Source organism: Schistocerca piceifrons, chromosome 4 (assembly GCF_021461385.2).
Source record: "Schistocerca piceifrons isolate TAMUIC-IGC-003096 chromosome 4, iqSchPice1.1, whole genome shotgun sequence".
In the NCBI taxonomy this organism is placed as follows: Eukaryota; Metazoa; Arthropoda; class Insecta; order Orthoptera; family Acrididae; genus Schistocerca; species Schistocerca piceifrons.
In genome coordinates this window covers 656,556,410-656,578,116 of record NC_060141.1, presented here as the reverse complement: position 1 = coordinate 656,578,116, position 21,707 = coordinate 656,556,410, and the positions used below count along the sequence as shown (strand labels likewise).

Genomic DNA, 21,707 nt, shown 5'->3' with positions numbered 1-21,707 from the left:
CATGATGGACGACAGCGAACATACCAACAGCTTCAGAGTCCCAGCCCCCGTCGCCATGACGTTACCGGTTGAGAATTTTTATTTATTTATTTTTATTTCTTTATCTCTCTATTTATTGCCAAAGTATAGACCACACAGCCCGCCTTCGGCAAACATTAGTATTGTATGAAGTGTGGATGAAGCCAGACCGACAGACATTACATGCATTGATCAAAAATGATAGTGCATTGAGAATGGCTAGTATCTAGCTGAAATCTAGATCTGCCAATAAAATTTCAAAAGGACGACTGATAGCTGAAATCTATTATTTACAAGCCAATATAACAGTCACTGCGTGCAACAGCCTTCTGAATGGAGGGTAACCTGAAGAAAAGAGTTGCCTTACTTACTGAACACGCCTTTTCGCGTTTAACGTCGGGATGTGTAACGTAAGTATGTCGGTGCGTGGGAAGCAGCGTGCCTGTAATCGAGTTTAAAATTCGGAGAGTTCGTCCACATGTCGAGTACTCTCTCCTTCGTCATGACAATGCCAAAACCCACAGAATCGCTGCGACATCTGCAACAATTCTATACCTTGTGTTCACTGTCATCTATCATCCTTACAACTGCTACTTGGCTTCATCCGATTTTCATCGGTTTCCTAAACTTAAACAACCCCTGCAAGAACCACTCGATAGTGATGGATCGCTGCAAACGGAGATGATGTTGTAGCTCTGTCAATAATCGTTCTGTACTGACGGTATCAGGAAACTGGTCTCTCGTTGGCGGAAATGTGATCTTCGCTAGGGTGACTATGTTAAGAAATATCTATGCAGGAATGAAGAATAAATATATAGACTGTTAATAACGTTTGTTTTATTTAAACAGCTATAAGACTTTTTGCATAAAAAATTCGGCGACATTACTTTTCAGCATGCCCTCGTAACATCAGCTTTGTCGAGCTAACTTGTTTCGTATTGCGAGGAAATGGTGTACTGACTTCGTCAAAATTTTAACGTGTAATTTTAAACAAATGATCTTTACCTGCGTTATCGTAGTACTATTTGTCACTGTTGTCTTATGTAAATCAAGTAGGGAGAGTAAAACGCCTTTTACTTTGATGTCTTTTCTTACGTTGAAGTAGAATAATAGAGGGACAGTTGTAGGTCAATCGTGGCCATAGGTTGCTGCAGTAAGGTGGCATTGTGATGCCTGTAGCGAGCCGTGGCGATGGACAGTAAATAGCGTTGCACAGTGTTGAACTAAGCGGTCAGATGTGTTTAACTACAGCAGAAAGTCGTCTCTTTTCTGTTGTTGCTTCAGATGTGACATTTTTCGGGTATAAAATGTTAATGTTGCTATCTCCGCTGGTTTAGCAATATGGCGGGCTGCAGCTAGAACTGTGGTAAGAGTCGTACAGTTTCCAGTTCTGGCAATACTACAGTTTCGTTACAAGTGCCATTGTAATTTATTGTGGACTAATAGTTTCCTGCGACCTACAGCGTTTCCGAAACTCATGTGTTGCTTTAGAACTACAGTAATTTTGTGTGTGGATGAGTAACAGAACAGTAATCAAATGTAGTGCAGTATTTATGAGAGTGCACTCTGCATAAAGCAAAAGTGTCTTGTCAGCATTAAAAGAGCAGACACTGTGATCATTCATTGTAAATCATAGTTAGTGAGTTTTACATCACTAATAACTTAATTATAGCTTATTTTAAGTGGTGTTACAGAGCAGAGTCACATTGCTACCTTTCTCGTCTGCATTGCTCACGCAGCTGTAGCACGTCAATGTTACAGTAACGTCACGAAACTTTATAGGCACGATTGATTCGCGAAAACGAACAGTTGAAAACAAAAATATAACTAATAAGGGTCGTTACAAGCTACCGGCAAGTTACCTCATGAAAAGATGCTGTGGCTTAGAGCGAATGGCTTAGAGCGAATTGAACTGAAGTGTCGAAGAGGTGGGACGAGCAATGGAGGCGGAAGGAGAACCGAAAGGGAATATTTACAGAGAAATACACCTATGATCCGAACACCTTATTTGTATTCCAGTCAAATTAATTTAATCGTGAACGTTTCAAAATTCACCATTATCGACTGGGACTGATGGCAGGTAATCCCTTGGTAGAATAATGCCTTAGCACTACACCACGACAGCGTTAAATGACAAACAGTATCCCTTTAAAGCCGACGATGTTCAATCTACGCTTTTCCTGGCACGTTGCCACTTCTCGAGTAGCCCCTTTTGTAATATTGATACAATCAGAACTCATCCCCGGTGTTTATGTGCAATGGCCTAACTCAGTTGCAATACTTCCGCTACTACCTCCATATAGCGGGGTTTATGAATGGATGTGACCAGTCGGGGAACCCAGCCGACGGCGGCCCTTGTCTGTATCAAAATGTCTGTAATATATCGAAGAACGGATACATACTGATTTTCAGCTTTTCCACTATCGAGGGTCTCCAAGCAAGAAGGCCACAATTTGCTGTTTTCTGCTTTTAATAGACCGATAGGCTACCATTTCATTCTTCGTCATTCGGACTTGCGCTCATCAGTGGAACTACTATCTGAACCGTCTAACCACTCTGTCACATGACAGTTCATTGGCGTACAGTTCCACCAACGTAACCATTTACAAACTCAGCGGGATCTACGAGGCCAGAGAGCATTTTTACTGCTGCAACTGTAAGAACCAATTTATTCTTGATATATTTGTGTCCTGTATATGTTTAGGATGAATATTACAATTAGATCTATGATGCATTCGTTAAAAAATATAAAAAATAAAAAGACATATGGGTTTCTGGGAGGTTCCCACTTGGTATACTACGATACGTATTTTGATAGATTATTTTGTTATTTATTACAATGTGAACGCTACAAATTTTAAAAATAGTTAGGAAATTAGCCTCAGATGATGGAACTCTTGGCCGGCCGCGGTGGCCGAGAGGTTCTAGGCACTTCAGTCCAGAACTGCGCGACTGCTACGGTCGCAGGTTCGAATCCTGCCTCGGGCATCGATGTATGTGATGTTCTTAGGTTAGTTAGTTTTAAGTAGTTCTAAGTGACTGATGACCTCAGATGTAAAATCCCATAGTGCTCAGAGCCATTTGAACCATTTTTTGATGTAATTCTTGCGATGCTGCATGAATCTCATTTCGTTGATCCGATAGATGTCTTGAGCAAAGTTGATGAGGACTTTGCTTCAGAACAAGGTGCATCAGAATCGGAAAATAACCTTTAACTGAATTCTGCAAGAAACGACATTCCCGTCGAAAATTCTTATGTGGATTCCGGGAAACCAGATAAGTCTATTGTTTACGTTATTTATGCAAGGTAGGAACAGGGCCAAATCTGATGCGACACCGTCTATTCCCGTCGAATAGCACCAAGGGAGCCACCGAAGGACATATCAGTACGAACACAGACACACGAACACACCTCTTGGAGCGAGGCAGAGATGCTTGGCATTTAATCCAGTAAAGTGGCACAAACTCTTGATTACTACTTAATTCTAGGACCTCTCCCCCCTCTGCTCCCCAGATGTTCTTTCAAAACACTTCTTTCACCGCCAGGATTAGAACTGTCTCCGAACAGGAATTAGCTTACCTCGGAGTACTCGATGTGGCGACAGTTTCGATGACGGACGTGAAGTTAGCAGCGCAGCCTTCGACGGAGGTGGGTAGCGGAGGGTACCTGATGCGGCCCATGGCGTGCGCATGTTGCGCCCCTGTCAGAATGACTGTCACCACCGCCATACCCAATAGGCTGCCGACCACAGCACCCTGTAATTAGAGTACGAGTGGATTGCAATGCGCTCTATCCACTACTAAGTGTCATTCCACCTTCCATTTATTACATATATGAAAACATCGTTTTGAAACATTCGTTCTCCAACACCGAAAATACTCAAGTAGCGCTGGGTCGGATTCAGCAGAATGTTTACAAAGTAGAAGCAATGCTAAAAGTATCAGCACATTTTCCTCATGACATGGGTACGCACTGACATCTAATGCAAATAATCTGCTAGTGGTATAGACATTTGTTTTCGGCGCGCGCTCGTGCGTGTGTGTGTGTGTGTGTGTGTGTGTGTGTGTGTGTGTGTGTGTGTGTGTGGTGGCTAATGAGAAGGAAAGTATCATCATAGTAACATCCCTGAGACTATAGTATACTCCGTCTCTGTGATAATTGTCAAACACGTGCATTACATCATGTCAACAGAGCAATACTTTCTACCGTATTTCATTGCAGTGTGGTGTTTCTGAGAGGAAGAACCAAATCACACTGGGCTGCTCCAGACCGAGATAAGGACGTCCATTACACCACCTTAGAGGACCACGGAAGGCGTAGGAAAGAATTCGTGGAGAGGTGAAATTCCTAACCGGTGCTTGATAACGTACTCTCCAGAAAAGGCAAACATCCACTTTCGAGCCCCGGTCAGGCGCATAGCTTTAAGTTGTCACAAACCCCTCACTCTGCATATACTATCCACATCATGCACTGTATTATTGAAGTGACTAATGCATACATAGTTGAACAGTACTGATAATTCCCATCCTCAATAATGCTACAATTCCTGTGCACATTACAAATAATTATCCGACTTTTGAGGATAAAACAGTACACCATTACAATATAGCAATGAGATGACACCTCTTCGTATTCCACGAATGCCTAGTAGGCGAGGTAGCGCCTGCACCCAGCGGTGCAGCAAGAGTGCATTATTCGTGAGAAACTTATCCGACTTGAGAGTTGCCCACGTAAGGTTTTAGTCGGCGACCACGAGGAAGGGTCACCGTATTGTGCACCAAGCACATAGTGACGGGTTCTCAAATGGCTCTGAGCACTATGGGACTTAACATCTGTGGTCATCAGTCCCCTAGAACTTAGAACTACTTAAACCCAACTAACCTAAGGACATCACACACATCCATGCCCGAAACAGGATTCGAACCTGCGACCGTAGCGGTCGCGCGGGTCCAGACTGTAGCGCCTAGAACTGCTCGGCCACTTCGGCCGGTGACGGGTTCACAGCTGCACCTGTTATCCAAGAACAAGTTATGGATTCACTGCACAGTTCTGCGTTATCCGGAACCATTGATCGGAGATTAGTAGCAGCCGAGCTAGGGAGTTGCTATCTCATGCGTAGGCTGCCGTTAAGACGACAACATAAACGGCTGCGTATGGAGCTACCCCGGGTGACCGTCAACGGCAAGTACGGTGGCGACCTCAGGAGAGATCCCATTCTTCCAGTCTTTTCGAGAAGCACAGGGTGTTCTGACATCGTCGTGTAGGGAGCGGTTTCTTATGACTTCACTTCATAATATATTTTCAGGACATGGTGTACCGCAGCTTTTATATATTTGAAAAAGTCATTTACCGCCTTGAGCTGCTGGTAAAATACATCATTCACACAAACAGTTTCAGTCATATAACCAACATTAGGTCCATAAAAGTATTCACAGAATCATGTTAGGTGAAATATAAAATTGTGATAAATCCATGAATTATACAATGTTATCTTGTCGTAATACACGAAATTACATCGCCAGTCTACAAAAACACTGCTAGGTATTCATTCATGTAATCGGCGTATACACTGTGTTGGTAGTGATCGTGTGAACTCTGACGCCACACTGCTAATTGACGGACATCTTGCATCATCATGTGTTACATTTGTGTTTGATGGTGTCGGGATTGCACTTTTCAACAAAATATTGCTCGTCCACACATAGCACCTGTCCTCGTGTCCTGCGTGTTACTCTTGTCGCCCGTCAGATACCCATATCTCTCCCCGATAGACCAGCTCGGACGCCTATATCCAGTATACCAAGGGCTGTGAGCCGGCCTGTGTCAGGAGGGGATACCACGAACCATGGCTTTAAGACGCCCTTCCCAACCGAATCAGTGCATGGATCCAAGTCGTGTCTTACTGATAACTGGGCTCATACTGCCAAGTTCTTTGTAAATTTTGCTCGATTTCCCAATCACTGCAACAACATTACATATCCTGTCAAACCGTAAAGTTTCATTTCGTTTCCTCCTCCTCCAGTTCTAGGAGCTTTACTTATTGTTTCAGACAGTGAACTAAGATGTCTAACTAATTCTTACCTTGGTGTTTGCTGACGGCACCAGCATCCCAAGTGTGAAGAGTCCCAGCAACGCTCCATTCGTCACACCGGCGATACTGTATCCCAGCTATGGACACGAGAAACGTTTATTGTACACACAGAAAGTGAACGATAATTATCTGGCGTTAGAAATATTTTATGGGTGTGTTGCTGTACAGCTAGAATGAATGTTGAGAGCTGCATTATGCAGTCCACAGCTGTAGCCGTATATTTTATTAGAGACGATCGGTCTGGAATCAGACCATCATCGGTCCAAATGCCATCTCAGCTGTGCTCTGCGTAACTAGAATAGCTGTTAACAGTTGTTGATTGTTCCTTCACTGACAGTAGATGAAATCTGGTATCGCAGGACAGAGCGGATCAGGTTGTGGAAAGGGGCCAAGATCTATTACACAAGAACAAATACAACTTCATTCCTCAAACCAATGCACGTTTTCTCTTTAAAACAACAAAGATCAGTTCACGGCTGAGGACCCAAGTAACTTCTTCAGAATAAGTATAAATGATTGCTTTTAAAACACTAGGATTTAGAGTAACAGCTGAAGGCCTTACTTAAGTAAAATTGAAATAACTTCTCGGCTAAAAGCCGAAATAATATTTCAGATCAGCTAAGGACATTCTTTAAAGGCCAAGCATTTACAAATTCCTGCTAGAGGCCATATTAAGGAAAATTCAAGTTAATTCTTCGGCTGAAAGCCCAATTAAAAAGAAATTCTTTACTAATAAAAGAGAGACTTAAAGATAAGCTTTTAGACAGTAGAACAGAAAAACATCTTAAGAAAACTTGAAGTATCTTGTCGGCTGAAGGCCCAATTACTCAAGAATAATTCAAGACAACCTTAAAATAAACATGTACAGTACGCGACAGAAGGCCGTTTGAAGAATTCCATACAATTAAAGAGAAACCTTACAGACAAGGATTTACATATTAAAGCCACAGATTTTGAAACAAACGCGGCTGAAGGCCTAAATACAGAGCTAGAACAATTTTAAATGAAACGCGGCTGAAGGCCTAATCTTAAAAAAGTTGTCATGAAATTCGACTGAAGGCCATGTACATAACATAAACAGACAATATTAATATATGGTTGAAGGCCTGGGACAGTACCTGCGACCAAATAAAATGACAATCCCAAACAACAAGCAGTCGTGCTCAGAAGTGTTCCAAGGGTCGACCTGGGGAAAAGCTCTAACAACACTTCAGGTGATACAGGCATCCAAGCGTAGCACTGAACAATCGGGTTGCAACACGACCTAGGGACGGGTGAAGAACCAACCAACAACCTAATCCATTCCCTCTGTCGCAACCGACCAACTGCCTACTCCAGTACTCAGATAGCATTCATCTGTCCAGTGGAAATCAGACGCTACACACGGTTCCACGTAAACACACTTGCACAAGAACTCGAACAATCGTAAAAGCAATCACTGTGGAACAACAAGGACGAATCAATTCGACACACGGAGACTTTCCACAAGCGGTCGGCAACGAAATACACGTCGTTCGATGAGACGACCGACCGAACGACCAACCCAGGTCGTTCCCACTGAAGTTACGTGTGTCCACCACGGTCGGGTGAGTCTTGGCTGTTCGGAGTGACTGCAGCTCCAACCCGACTCAACTCCATGTCCGTCCGGAATTCGGAGACACGGCGACCCGGTCACACTGGCTCGGACCCAGCCAAGCAGAGCTAACTCTTGCTCACTGGCAACGACATCTCTGCACAAGGAAGGAACCGACCCACGCCCGGCAAGAGGACCAACTGACGAGGCCCAGAAATAGTCAAAAGACCAAATATACGTCGACCGATGAGACGGTCAACCGAACCACCAACCAACGGTCGTCCCGCTCCCATCTCCCTCCATCGGACAGTTCATGTGTGTCGCCAGCGGTCGGCGAGCACTGGCTGTCCGCACCTCACTGGCGCTCCATCCCCGACTTCACTGCTGCTGCGTCCCGACTGAGCTCCCAACTGAACTCCAGGCACACGACGACCTGGAAATACTATCGGTGGCTCCAGAGATGGTACGACGGTGCACTTGCCGATAAGTTCTACTGCTGCCACTCACGAGCAGGTAAGGCAGGAAGTTAGCGACGCCAGTAAATGGAATAAGAAAACGAGGCGGCAGTACCGTAAGATAAGATGACAAACAATAAACGGGATTAACACGAGCCGCGCACGGCTGAAAGAACATTAGGGACTATGTCTGTTTAATCTTATAGATGATTATGAGGTAAAAATCGACATAATGTTGCGTTGACCACAACATGTTGCGAGAGGCGTACGCCAGTATAAATGGAGGCAGGGGGTACTACCAGTAGTAGAGAAGCAATAACAGCAAAATGCGACGGTCAGGAGAGCTCAGTTCACTGGATGTCACCTGAGCAATAAATCAGTCAAGCACATAACAACTCTTCTGAAGATCCCCAAATCGACTGTTGGGGATCTGACTGAAGTGGCGATAGCAGGCAGACCTTGTGAACTGACGAACAGGGACCGTCAAGCATTGGGGAGGGTGGTTGTAAGGAATATCATGAAATTAGTGGGAGGAATCAATTTCGAGTTCTACAACGGTACCAGCAGTCTAGATAGTAGAGTAGGGAGTTGAAAACTGGATACAGTGGCAGAGAAGCTGGTCATACGCCACATAAAATGTTAAGCGATGCGTGAAGTTGTGTAAAAAGCTGGACATTGTATGGCTGGAAAAGAGTTCTTCTGTATTCTGAATCACGCTGTACTCTGTGGAAATAGTGGTAGGGTTTGGGCTAGGAGGATTACAAAAAGGCCTTGTTTTTTAAGTGTAGTTGCGTGAGTAAGACATAAAAATAGTATTCATTAACGTTAAGAGTAATCATGTATACATATCCCGTAAACTGATTCGTTCCACGTAAAGCAATAAAAGAATCTTTCAAATGATCTATGGAACACGTAACCAACTAGCGTAATCACCTGTCATAATATGTACTGTGAACGGTAAAGTAACGAAAATGTGGGTGCTATTCGTGTGAGGGCGTGGTCCACTAATTGCACAAAAGAAAGTGTTAAATTCGAAAGGACATGACCACATTTTACAGTACCGTGTATGATGCAAAGTAGAGGAAGGGTTGTGAGACGACGACTGTGTCAGCATGAAAATTCCCCGTATCATAAAGCAGCAGTTGAGAGGCAATGTTTGTGGACGATAACATTCCTGAAACGATCTGACCTGCCCAGAGTCCCGAACTATGCAAGGTGGAACACTTCGGGAATGACTTGAAAGTCGAATTCGCTCCAGACCCAAGTGTCCGCCAGCCGCTGTGGCCGAGCGGTTCTAGGCGCAGTCCGGAACCGCGCTGCTGCTACGGTCGCAGGTTCGAATCCTGCCCCGGGCTGGATGTGTGTGATGTGCTAAGGTTAGTTAGGTTTAAGTACTTCTAAGTCTAGGGGACTGATGACCTCAGATGTTAAGTCCAATAGTGCTTAGAGCCATTCGAACCAAAGTGTCCTAGGTCACTACCTACTCTGGTTTCACCTCTTAGGATGAACATACTGCCGTTCTTCCAGACACTCAGGCACCTCTTTAAATGTGTCCCCCGGCAGAGCTTAGGCCGTCATAGACACGAGGGATGGATGCAGCCTATGTTAATATTCACTGGTAGGTGTACAGACACTTTCAAAATGGTTCAAATGGCTCTGAGCACTATGGGGCTCAACTGCTGAGGTCATTAGTCCCCTAGAACTTAGAACTAGTTAAACCTAACTAACCTAAGGACATCACAAACATCCATGCCCGAGGCAGGATTCGAACCTGCGACCGTAGCGGTTGCGCGGTTCCAGACTGAAGCGCCTAGAACCGCTCGGCCACTCCGGCCGGCCGACAGTGGCAGAAATAAGAACACTCGCGTTTCAGCGTCCGACCAATAACCGCACAGTACTCTCCACCGCACGATACGAGTAATTGTAGTGTAGTTGTACTCCTTGTCCTGAACTCCTGATAATATCACGGAATTGCGTCGTGAACGAGCGGGGCGGTGGTTGCAGCAACATCACACCTGATCGGCATAACATCATTACGAGGACAGCCGGCTGGGGACTCAGTTGTTGAGCAGAAGAGCGGAATAGGTAATTGCACGAACAGCCTTGCAATTTGTAGAAGTTAAACGGGTGGCCATTGACCTAGTGAACATTGCAGCAAATTCTAGTATTTCGTTTTCTGAACAGATTTTGGTGGAAAGAACGTGACCTAGAGTCTTGTGCTGTCATTCAGTTAAGGGGAGTGGCAATCAGCTTTCATAGCTGTAAATTTGTGTTGTACACATTTCTCTCATTGAGATATTAATTTTTCACACTCAAGAGGCATTACCTCGTTAATTCGAATTTTTAATATATGTTGCCACTGAGAAGAATTGTGATTATTTTTCCCGCTATTTCAGACTACATATAATGTAATTGAAACCCTTTCCTACGACAAAGTCACAAATTTTAGTGGGGTTAACTTTATGTGTATAATTTCCACGCATAACTACTTTCTGTGAGGCAAGTGAGCTCTCCCAATCCGATTCTTCAACAGAGGAATAGATTTCATAGTCAGACGTCATTAAGAGCATAATAATCGCATTTGGAGAATTAATAATAGAATTACGAGTTCAGTAAATCGTTCATTTACGTATCACCTAACGCTAGCAAAGGAGAAATCGGAGGTATCTTCCCAAATATATTTCATTCTCCGATATTTCGACTTCTAACCAAGACGAATCGGATAATGAATTGAACAATACGAGACTGGAATAGAAGGGAGAACCGATAGAGGTACTCAAGGTACCCTCCGCCACCCACCGTCACGTGGCTTGTGGAGTATGGATGTAGACGTAGATATAGATGTAGGAACCATGATACAGTGTATATAATAGCATCAAGTGGTTTTAAGTCATTCATCGACTCGCTCTGAATATGGCTGTGCGGATAGTAGCCGAAATATCAGAAAATGAAATTTGATATTCTGGGTCACGTTCAAAATTTGATGGAATATTCTGCCCGTCGGAAAACTTATGGAACGTCTGTAGCCTGTGTTACCTAACTTGTCTGCAGAAGTAAACAGCTTTGTGGCAATGACACAGCCAATGGCATCGATCGCCTCGCTGAAACGGACGTGGAAAATCTCGTACCTGCACCATTTATACGGCGATAGACCCATCGATAACATGGACCAAGAAACGAAGAAATAAAAATCGGTACTCGCAAAACGGTCATCAGTCTGAGAAATCCACCGCAACCAAACATTCGCCTTCAAACAGTAAAACGACTCTGGACCTGCACATTTGCATTTTTGTTATATAGGAATGAACGTTTCAGTAGCAGCAGAGTGAAATGTTAATTTTGTATCTTAATACGTTATCATAAGGAAGTTGTAACCTATTTAAGTTTATGCCAAATGGGATCTGGTAAGGCGATCTCTACATGAGAGCAAATCTCATCCATCACGCATCTCGTTAGTGGCATCCGGAGACTTTGAGGCAAAGGTTAATAACAGCAGCGAAAATTTTAATCGTCTCGTTTCCTTAGTGATCGGATTTATCTACTTGTCAAAGTCATCCATTTCCCTACCTTGCTACATGTCTCACCTCAAGTACGGTGCCAAGCTTCTCGACGACGAACACCAACGCTACGGTGACTGCGCCCACAACCAGTACGATGCTTTGCATTATAAGGTTCACCACGACGTCCGACTTCTTGCCAGGCATCAGAGGTAGCAGGAAATCCTCGTAGATTGTCCCGGATAGCGCGTTAAGGCAACCAGACATGGAACTGCAACAACAACAAAATATTTAAAAAAACGGCTCTGAGCACTATGGGACTTAACTTCTGGGGTCATCAGTCCCCTAGGACTTAGAACTACTTAAACCTAACTAACTCAAGGACATCACACACATCCACGCCCGAGGCAGGATTCGAACCTGCGACCGTAGCGGTCGCGCCGTTCCAGACTGTAGCGCCTAGAACCGCTCGGCCATCCCGGCGGGTAAAATATTTCAAATCCAAAATACCTAATTTACAGGCGCTAACATTTTGTACAGCGATTATCCACGAAGTTCCGAGTATTTCTTTCCGAACGCGCATTGATGTTGCGGAAGGATAAGAGTTGCATTTCAATAAACGAGAAGTTGCACAATGTTTGCGGCTACTTTTTCTTTATTCTTACGGGTGATTGGTGCGGCGGAGATGGGGAACGATCTGGCATTTGCCTAGGAGGGTAATAAGAAACCACGCAAAAGCCACAGTAAGTCACTAGTGTACTAGCCGAAGGGTTTCACCTGCTGACCGGGCTCTGACCCTGTGTGGCTCATCTGCTTGCCATACACGCATACTAGAGCTCTGCGCATTATTCTGTGTGAACAGTTCTTCAGTTTGCGTATGCCCCTGCTTTTAAGTATGTTCTCTGTAGGTTATTAGTGAAAAAAAGAACCTAATACAAAGTAATTCGGAAATAAATGGAATTTTTTAATTACAATACTTCAGCTTAACAGTGCTTAATCCAAAATAAGAGATACGTACTGCGTTAATATGTCTGTTTTGAACCTATATTCGTTCATATTCTTCATTTTTATAAATTTACGATTACTTCCATTGATGCGGGCCGTGAAAGCTCATTATAATAGTAATTCTTATCTCAGTAATTACACAAGGTATCTGCAGGTTAAAATAGTTAGTTCTGGTTTGAGAAAAACAAGAAAAAATCTGACATTAGTCCCTTTGTCTTGTTGGATGATCTTTCTCAGATCATGTGAAACCTATGAAATTAAATTTGGCGCAGATACAATTGCCGTATATTCGAGAAGGAACTAGTTTCAGTAGTTATTTTATGCATTAAGCCCAATGAAAGTACAAACCTAAACATTACTTTTAAATCTGCTGCACTGCGTCACTTTCGACAAATGGAATGAGACCAAAACAAATTTTCAATTACGATAATAAGAGAAATGGACTGGATTGTCTTTTATCTCGCTGTGAAGCAGGAATTAAATTAAAAGTCAGAGTTATCCACGAGATGCTCCCAGAGATAGTTCCTAATGATGATTTCGTAAATACTGCTATCCAGAAACTGCTAGAAACAACCGTACGCCCGACATGCAACCGTAAAACCTCTATCGCTTCCTATACGTCTGGAGTCATACGTTCCACGGGCTTTCTTGTGTTTCACACTGAAAGCTGGACTCAGTTCATTTTCAGGCAACAGGTTTCAGTTAACGATAAGCAAACTAGCGGTACATTTTAAGTCGTGTGTTGGCTGCCAAAACAAATTGCTACTTTTACACTCCGGGAAATTGAAATAAGAACACCGTGAATTCATTGTCCCAGGAAGGGGAAACTTTATTGACACATTCCTGGGGTCAGATACATCACATGATCACACTGACAGAACCACAGGCACATAGACACAGGCAACAGAGCATGCACAATGTCGGCACTAGTACAGTGTATATCCACCTTTCGCAGCAATGCAGGCTGCTATTCTCCCATGGAGACGATCGTAGAGATGCTGGATGTAGTCCTGTGGAACGGCTTGCCATGCCATTTCCACCTGGCGCCTCAGTTGGACCAGCGTTCGTGCTGGACGTGCAGACCGCGTGAGACGACGCTTCATTCAGTCCCAAACATGCTCAATGGGGGACAGATCCGGAGATCTTGCTGGCCAGGCTAGTTGACTTACACCTTCTAGAGCACGTTGGGTGGCACGGGATACATGCGGACGTGCATTGTCCTGTTGGAACAGCAAGTTCCCTTGCCGGTCTAGGAATGGTAGAACGATGGGTTCGATGACGGTTTGGATGTACCGTGCACTATTCAGTGTCCCCTCGACGATCACCAGTGGTGTACGGCCAGTGTAGGAGATCGCTCCCCACACCATGATGCCGGGTGTTGGCCCTGTGTGCCTCGGTCGTATGCAGTCTTGATTGTGGCGCTCACCTGCACGGCGCCAAACACGCATACGACCATCATTGGCACCAAGGCAGAAGCGACTCTCATCGCTGAAGACGACACGTCTCCATTCGTCCCTCCATTCACGCCTGTCGCGACACCACTGGAGGCGGGCTGCACGATGTTGGGGCGTGAGCGGAAGACGGCCTAACGGTGTGCGGGACCGTAGCCCAGCTTCATGGAGACGGTTGCGAATGGTCCTCGCCGATACCCCAGGAGCAACAGTGTCCCTAATTTGCTGGGAAGTGGCGGTGCGGTCCCCTACGGCACTGCGTAGGATCCTACGGTCTTGGCGTGCATCCGTGCGTCGCTGCGGTCCGGTCCCAGGTCGACGGGCACGTGCACCTTCCGCCGACCACTGGCGACAACATCGATGTAATGTGGAGACCTCACGCCCCACGTGTTGAGCAATTCGGCGGTACGTCCACCCGGCCTCCCGCATGCCCACTATACGCCCTCGCTCAAAGTCCGTCAACTGCACATACGGTTCACGTCCACGCTGTCGCGGCATGCTACCAGTGTTAAAGACTGCGATGGAGCTCCGTATGCCACGGCAAACTGGCTGACACTGACGGCGGCGGTGCACAAATGCTGCGCAGCTAGCGCCATTCGACGGCCAACACCGCGGTTCCTGGTGTGTCCGCTGTGCCGTGCGTGTGATCATTGCTTGTACAGCCCTCTCGCAGTGTCCGGAGCAAGTATGGTGGGTCTGACACACCGGTGTCAATGTGTTCTTTTTTCCATTTCCAGGAGTGTATATGTGCTGCAGTACATGATTATGCATTCACCAAACAGATGCAAACTAAATAACACGACAGAGCGTTATAGTAAACCACAACATGAAACCAAATAATAAGAAGCTCCATCATAGCAGAGTCGAAAAAACCGTCCTTTGTGAATTTGTCGCAACGTTTCTGAGTGTTTTATAATGACTCTCAGCACTTTCATGATCTTCTTTAAACTGCGGAGTAGTGTGTCTCCTAGATACGTTGCTGGGTTACTGTCGTTATGAGACGTGTACTCAGAAGTACACATATGCAGCAATTTAAACGAACCGTTTTGTTGCGACATTTAACTTGAATCGAATTAATACGATGAAAACATCATAAATCAAAACATATTAGATTTCCCTGAAGCAATGTACTCAACTCGATTTCCTATCACAACAAATGTCGATATGCACACTTACTGCATGTACTGTGCCCTTCTGTGGCTACCTCTGCAGAGGAAAATGCTCCTCCAGGCGGTCCAGATTCGAGGTCAATGCCGTTTGCGCTATGTCCATTTCCCATATGCTTTGCATAAGTTTACCAGTTCCCAGTTTTCTATTTCTGGAATTCTAGGAGGTTTTAATTATTTTTTACTCCAATTCGAAATGCGACTATTAACTTCAATACAATTTATTCAGCTAAAAACTGCACTTGGAATTCATTTATACACTCCTGGAAATGGAAAAAAGAACACATTGACACAGGTGTGTCAGACCCACCATACTTGCTCCGGACACTGCGAGAGGGCTGTACAAGCAATGATCACACGCACGGCACAGCGGACACACCAGGAACCGCGGTGTTGGCCGTCGAATGGCGCTAGCTGCGCAGCATTTGTGCACCGCCGCCGTCAGTGTCAGCCAGTTTGCCGTGGCATACTGAGCTCCATCGCAGTCTTTAACACTGGTAGCATGCCGCGACAGCGTGGACGTGAACCGTATGTGCAGTTGACGGACTTTGAGCGAGGGCGTATAGTGGGCATGCGGGAGGCCGGGTGGACGTACCGCCGAATTGCTCAACACGTGGGGCGTGAGGTCTCCACAGTACATCGATGTTGTCGCCAGTGGTCGGCGGAAGGTGCACGTGCCCGTCGACCTGGGACCGGACCGCAGCGACGCACGGATGCACGCCAAGACCGTAGGATCCTACGCAGTGCCGTAGGGGACCGCACCGCCACTTCCCAGCAAATTAGGGACACTGTTGCTCCTGGGGTATCGGCGAGGACCATTCGCAACCGTCTCCATGAAGCTGGGCTACGGTCCCGCACACCGTTAGGCCGTCTTCCGCTCACGCCCCAACATCGTGCAGCCCGCCACCAGTGGTGTCGCGACAGGCATGAATGGAGGGACGAATGGAGACGTGTGGTCTTCAGCGATGAGAGTCGCTTCTGCCTTGGTGCCAATAATGGTCGTATGCGTGTTTGGCGCCGTGCAGGTGAGCGCCACAATCAGGACTGCATACGACCGAGGCACACAGGGCCAACACCCGGCATCATGGTGTGGGGAGCGATCTCCCACACTGGCCGTACACCACTGGTGATCGTCGAGGGGACACTGAATAGTGCACGGTACATCCAAACCGTCATCGAACCCATCGTTCTACCATTCCTAGACCGGCAAGGGAACTTGCTGTTCCAACAGGACAATGCACGTCCGCATGTATCCCGTGCCACCCAACGTGCTCTAGAAGGTGTAAGTCAACTAGCCTGGCCAGCAAGATCTCCGGATCTGTCCCCCATTGAGCATGTTTGGGACTGAATGAAGCGTCGTCTCACGCGGTCTGCACGTCCAGCACGAACGCTGGTCCAACTGAGGCGCCAGGTGGAAATGGCATGGCAAGCCGTTCCACAGGACTACATCCAGCATCTCTACGATCGTCTCCATGGGAGAATAGCAGCCTGCATTGCTGCGAAAGGTGGATATACACTGTACTAGTGCCGACATTGTGCATGCTCTGTTGCCTGTGTCTATGTGCCTGTGGTTCTGTCAGTGTGATCATGTGATGAATCTGACCCCAGGAATGTGTCAATAAAGTTTCCCCTTCCTGGGACAATGAATTCACGGTGTTCTTATTTCAATTTCCAGGAGTGTATTATTATAATTGAAAGAGTAATAATTTGCTAGAGTTATTAGCAAAGTAAACCAATTACAAATTTGATAATCAAGCTTTGATATTACCCTATCGATGAATTAGTGCATTATACAAAGGGATTTGTATTGGAGCTTAAGCTTACTTTTTATTGTGGTGATACAACATGAACCAAATCTTACGAACAAGTCATTGCATATACATATTACCCACGATTATAGTGAAACCTGAACTAGAAGCAGATGTATTAGTAGTTCTGTACAAGCTGACAATGTATTATTGTGCGAATTGCGTCCGATCCAAACGTACGTTAAGTTACATTAAAACAAGTTAATTGGTCATAATATATGCATATGAGTGCTACATTACTGTAAAACGGTCTAAACCAATGCGATAAATTCGCATACAGAACAAGAGAGCTGTGATGCAGTGAACCATTTGATTTTTGACCTGGAAGTTTTTTTCTTGGAATCAATTTCCTGTCATTTATCTTTCTGGAAATCTGTTGGAGAAGAGTCATCCACACAAGTACACACCACTCTGTACATACATTATCTTGAACTAAAGTATATATTGTATTTTTTTATTGTTTCTAAACACTGATCCCGGCAATTCAGTGGTAATGGATCAATGTTTTTAATCACGATTACCGTGAACACTTGGAGAGTGCTTTTAGGATTCCCAGTTTCTGCAACAACAGCCATAAAGAGTTATGATAGCTCTTTTCTGAAAAAACCACGGCGAAAACCAGAGCGATGTATAGAATTATTACTATCTGGTCAAATTCAAATAAAATAACCAAAGATCTGCTTTCACAAGTTGTGACACTTATTGTGGACAGTCACCCGATAGTAAGATGACCAGTGCTCGGTTAGTACGTAGAATCTTTAACTATTCACTTGCACGAGACAGTAATATCTGTATCCACTCTCAGGAATCTATAATGTGCGTCTCCCAGGTTACGAAAAGTGGTTTTTGCATTAGTCTTACGTCAAAAACTAACTCTGTGTTAATGTCGTTGCTTCGATAGCACTGGAAATATGGAGAGCAAAAATGAGTTTCGCTGTTTTTCTTCCCCTCAGCTGTGTTTATTGCTTTCATTTATTTGCTATCACTTTCGAAGCACTGCAGCTCGTAGTCGTCAGGCACGATACTGTTACTCAGTTACCTAAGTGCGGCTCCAAATATTCCAGCAACGAAGAGCCCCGGCAATCCTGGGACGTGTCCAGCCACGCTCATCACGTAGAAGGGCAGCAGCTGGTCTGGACGAGATATCTCCTGGAAAACATCAGTACAATCTCAGTGTCACGTCAGCGTGTGACTCGAGCAATCTACACGCACGCCATTCCAGGAAATAGAACAATGAATATGTGATGAAGTAGGCGCGGCGCATCCATCTGAATGTGAAACGCTGAACGAATGTATGTCGTGAGGCTGTTTGCTGTGGACGTGTTAACTGCTGATAAATACATCATCTTAACAGCACATAAAGAATGTACGTTTATTTTTGTGAGTTTATTTGATTATTCTTTATCTGCAGATATGTTCGAAAGTCTCCAACATACCTTCGACGACTAGGTCATCAGAGAGTGTTGGGAGAAGTAAAGGGAATTAAATTGGGGCTGAAACCATCCCAACACTCGCCATAAGTGATTTAGGGAAATCGAGGAAAACTTAAGAGGTAGATGGCCAATGCGGATTTTCACTGTCATCATCCTGAATATAGGTCCAGCACTTGATCACTATACCTCCTCGCTCGGGGCGATTAGTGTGAACCTATTATTTATTGTGAGACTTCTTCTTTTAAGCAGATTGTAGAATGTTAATCTTGAAGAAATTTTGCTATCATCAGTTGCTATTTCGTCAGTTTCATACACACTTGTTCATTTTACCACTAAATATCAAAATACGATCTTAATAATTACCAATCAGTGACTTAAAGTAACACAGCGCATACAACTACGTTGACGGAAAAAAATTACAATACCACGAAGAATTTGTGCGATACAAACGAAACATAGTAGGCAACTTCCTACAGCTGTGATAACTATTAAAATTTCGCGCCATTCGCGAGTGGCATTGTGAGGATGCAAATCAGGGTGGCCTTAGATACACGCTGCAATGGTCGTGACAGTTAGTTACCTTTGAGACAGAACTTGGTGAGCTGATGTTACTCAAAAATGCTTTTAAGAGGACGAAGGTGCCATTATCAGCACCTTGCTGAGTTTTAACAAGATGAGAAATACGGCTACGGGAAGCTGGGTGTTCTTCCTGCGTTATTGTAGAAAGACTTATCAGGAATGCAGCCACTGTACATGATTTCTAGCAGCGGTGGTCACAAGAATATATAGTCGTAAGAAGAGCGGGTTCCAGACGGTCTCGTGTCACTATCGAAGATGAAGAGTGTTCGGCGAATGGCTCTGGAGCATTCTGCATTTGCAGCAGCACATTGAGCAGCAGTTGCCACCTTAGTGAACAAAAAACTGTCACAAATCGGTTACTTCAAGGATAGGTCTGAACCAGACGTCCTGTAGAGGGCATTCCACCGACCTCAAACCACCGCCACGTGCAACTGCAGTGGGGTCAAGTGAAACCACATTGGAGGGCATGGTGGAGGTCTGTTGCGTTTTCTGGCGAAAGTTGGATCTGCCTCAGTGCTAGCAGTTACAGTGTGTTGGCAAGGACGCCAGTTGAGAGCCTCCAACCAGTTTGTTATGGTCTTGGGTGGTATTCCGTACGACAGGAAGAGAACCCAATCTGGCTGCAAATTTGTACGTCAGTCTGGTGATTCGACTGTTGTGCAGCTCTACAGTGTCGACATGTTGCCTTGCCATGCCCGATCACCAGATCTGTCTCCAATCGCGCACATATGGGACATCATCGGACGACAGATTCAGCGTCATCCAGAAACAAAATCTGGAAATTTGTCTTAAGGTCTTAGGGGACCAAACCGCTGAGGTCATCGTCCCTAAGCCTACAACTTTAACTTACGCTGTGGACTACATACACACCCATGCCCGAGGGAGGATTCAACCTCCGACAGGTGGGTGGGGGTGGGGAGCCGCACGGACCGTGAGAAGGTGCTTTAGACGGCGCAGCTACCCCGCGCGACCAGCCACAAACAGCATTAACCGTCCGTATATTGATCGATCACCAGAAGCTCACACCCGGCACCTGTGGAACACCGCCGGCCAAAGTGGATGTGACGTTTCTTCTTCCTTCGATGCATAGGTGTGACTGGCTCGAAGATTACCGAGTCGTCGTACCGGATGCAGCTGACTATGATATACTAGATCAACTCCCCATCTTAACTGTTACCCTAAGTTCGAAATCACGTTGTACCTAATTAATACATTATTATTACCATAGTCCAGACAACACTTGTAACAGATATACCCACACGCAAAGAAGGTATAAAGGGACTGTCACATCATGTCTAAGAAGGGGAGGCCGCCAATTGTGAAATTCAGATTCGATTCATACTGCGCATAATAAAAGCTCATGGCCAGAGGTGTAATGTGGCAAAGCACCAAGATGCACTTCTCAGCCGTTGTAGAGAAAACCGACAGTTAAAAAGAAACCGTTGCCGTGAAATACTCTCTACGATTAATAATTTTCTACAGCGTTGTGGCGCAGCGGTAAACGCTCGGGTTTGTAATCCGAAAGTCGCCGGATCGAATCTCGCGCCATGTAGCTTTTTTTTTAGTATTTGTTTTTTGTAATTCAAATGTGTATGTATATACACACACACATATATATAATTCCCGGCAATCAGTTGCAACAATTATGCATATAATAAGTTGTTGAAAGTCGTTTGTCGTGGAAAAACTGGCGACTTCGAACATCATTATGTTTTCCGCAAACAAGGTTGTATTTCACAAATGTTATTGTCTTCATAATGTTTACCACGTATAGTTAACGAAAGACGTAGAAACGATATTCCGAAACGAATACGTATAGCCTAAGTCAAACGTTCGAATTAGAATAGAGACCCCACGAACTCAAATTTGCTGTGGCAGGTATGAAATATAAACTCCGTTACTCGCTCGTTACACTTGATGGACAGATGTTGAATGGGCCGAAACGAGCCGCCGCATAATAGCGTAGTTGCCTGCTAACTTCGAAAGAAGGTAGATGCTGTACCTAGCGCAACTTATAACATCGTCGAAAATCAGTGCGGGCGTGAGAGCTTTGGTACACCCTGTTAAACAAACGGAAAAATGGAGACGGTACAATTGGAGAGCGATACGCCTTCACCAACATGCATAAGCAATTCATTAATTCGCGGCATGCAACTTTTTTTATTATTAGTTTTTTGTAATTCAAATATATATTTGAATTACAAATATATATATATATATATCCGGCGACCTTCGGATTACGAACCCGAGCGCTTACCGCTGCGCCACGACGCTGTAGAAAATCATTAACCGTAGAGAGTATTTCACCACAACGGTTTCTTTTAACTGTCGATTTTCTCGACAACGGCTGAGAAGTGCATCTTGGTGCTTTGCCACATTACACCTCTGGCCATGAGCTTTTATTATGCGCAGTATGTATCGAATCTGAATTTCACAATTGGCGGCCTCGCCTTTTAAGTCAAACTGCCATCTCTTATTTCGTTCATTAAATACACGTTATCTTTTAATTTAAAATACATCCACAACCTATTGTGTATCTTATTTATTATCATTATCTACGTTGGCAACAAATTTAAGCAAAATTGTATTTATACACCTGTGCTTTTGTAACTTTATTATATCGCTTTGTA

At 44.8% G+C, this 21,707-nt stretch overlaps 1 protein-coding gene across 1 annotated transcript in view; it reads right to left on the bottom strand.

Moving 5' to 3' along the window:
* The window catches only part of LOC124796094 (sodium-coupled monocarboxylate transporter 1-like), a 62,646-nt gene that overhangs the window by 5,375 nt on the left and 35,564 nt on the right, over positions 1-21,707 (bottom strand). The window contains exons 8-11 of the mRNA XM_047260180.1: positions 18,105-18,214; positions 11,723-11,906; positions 6,101-6,187; positions 3,599-3,774 (exon numbers count right to left, since the gene is read on the bottom strand). Of these exons, the coding sequence (XP_047116136.1) occupies positions 3,599-3,774; positions 6,101-6,187; positions 11,723-11,906; positions 18,105-18,214 (557 nt within the window). The remainder of the gene's footprint in view (positions 1-3,598; positions 3,775-6,100; positions 6,188-11,722; positions 11,907-18,104; positions 18,215-21,707) is intronic.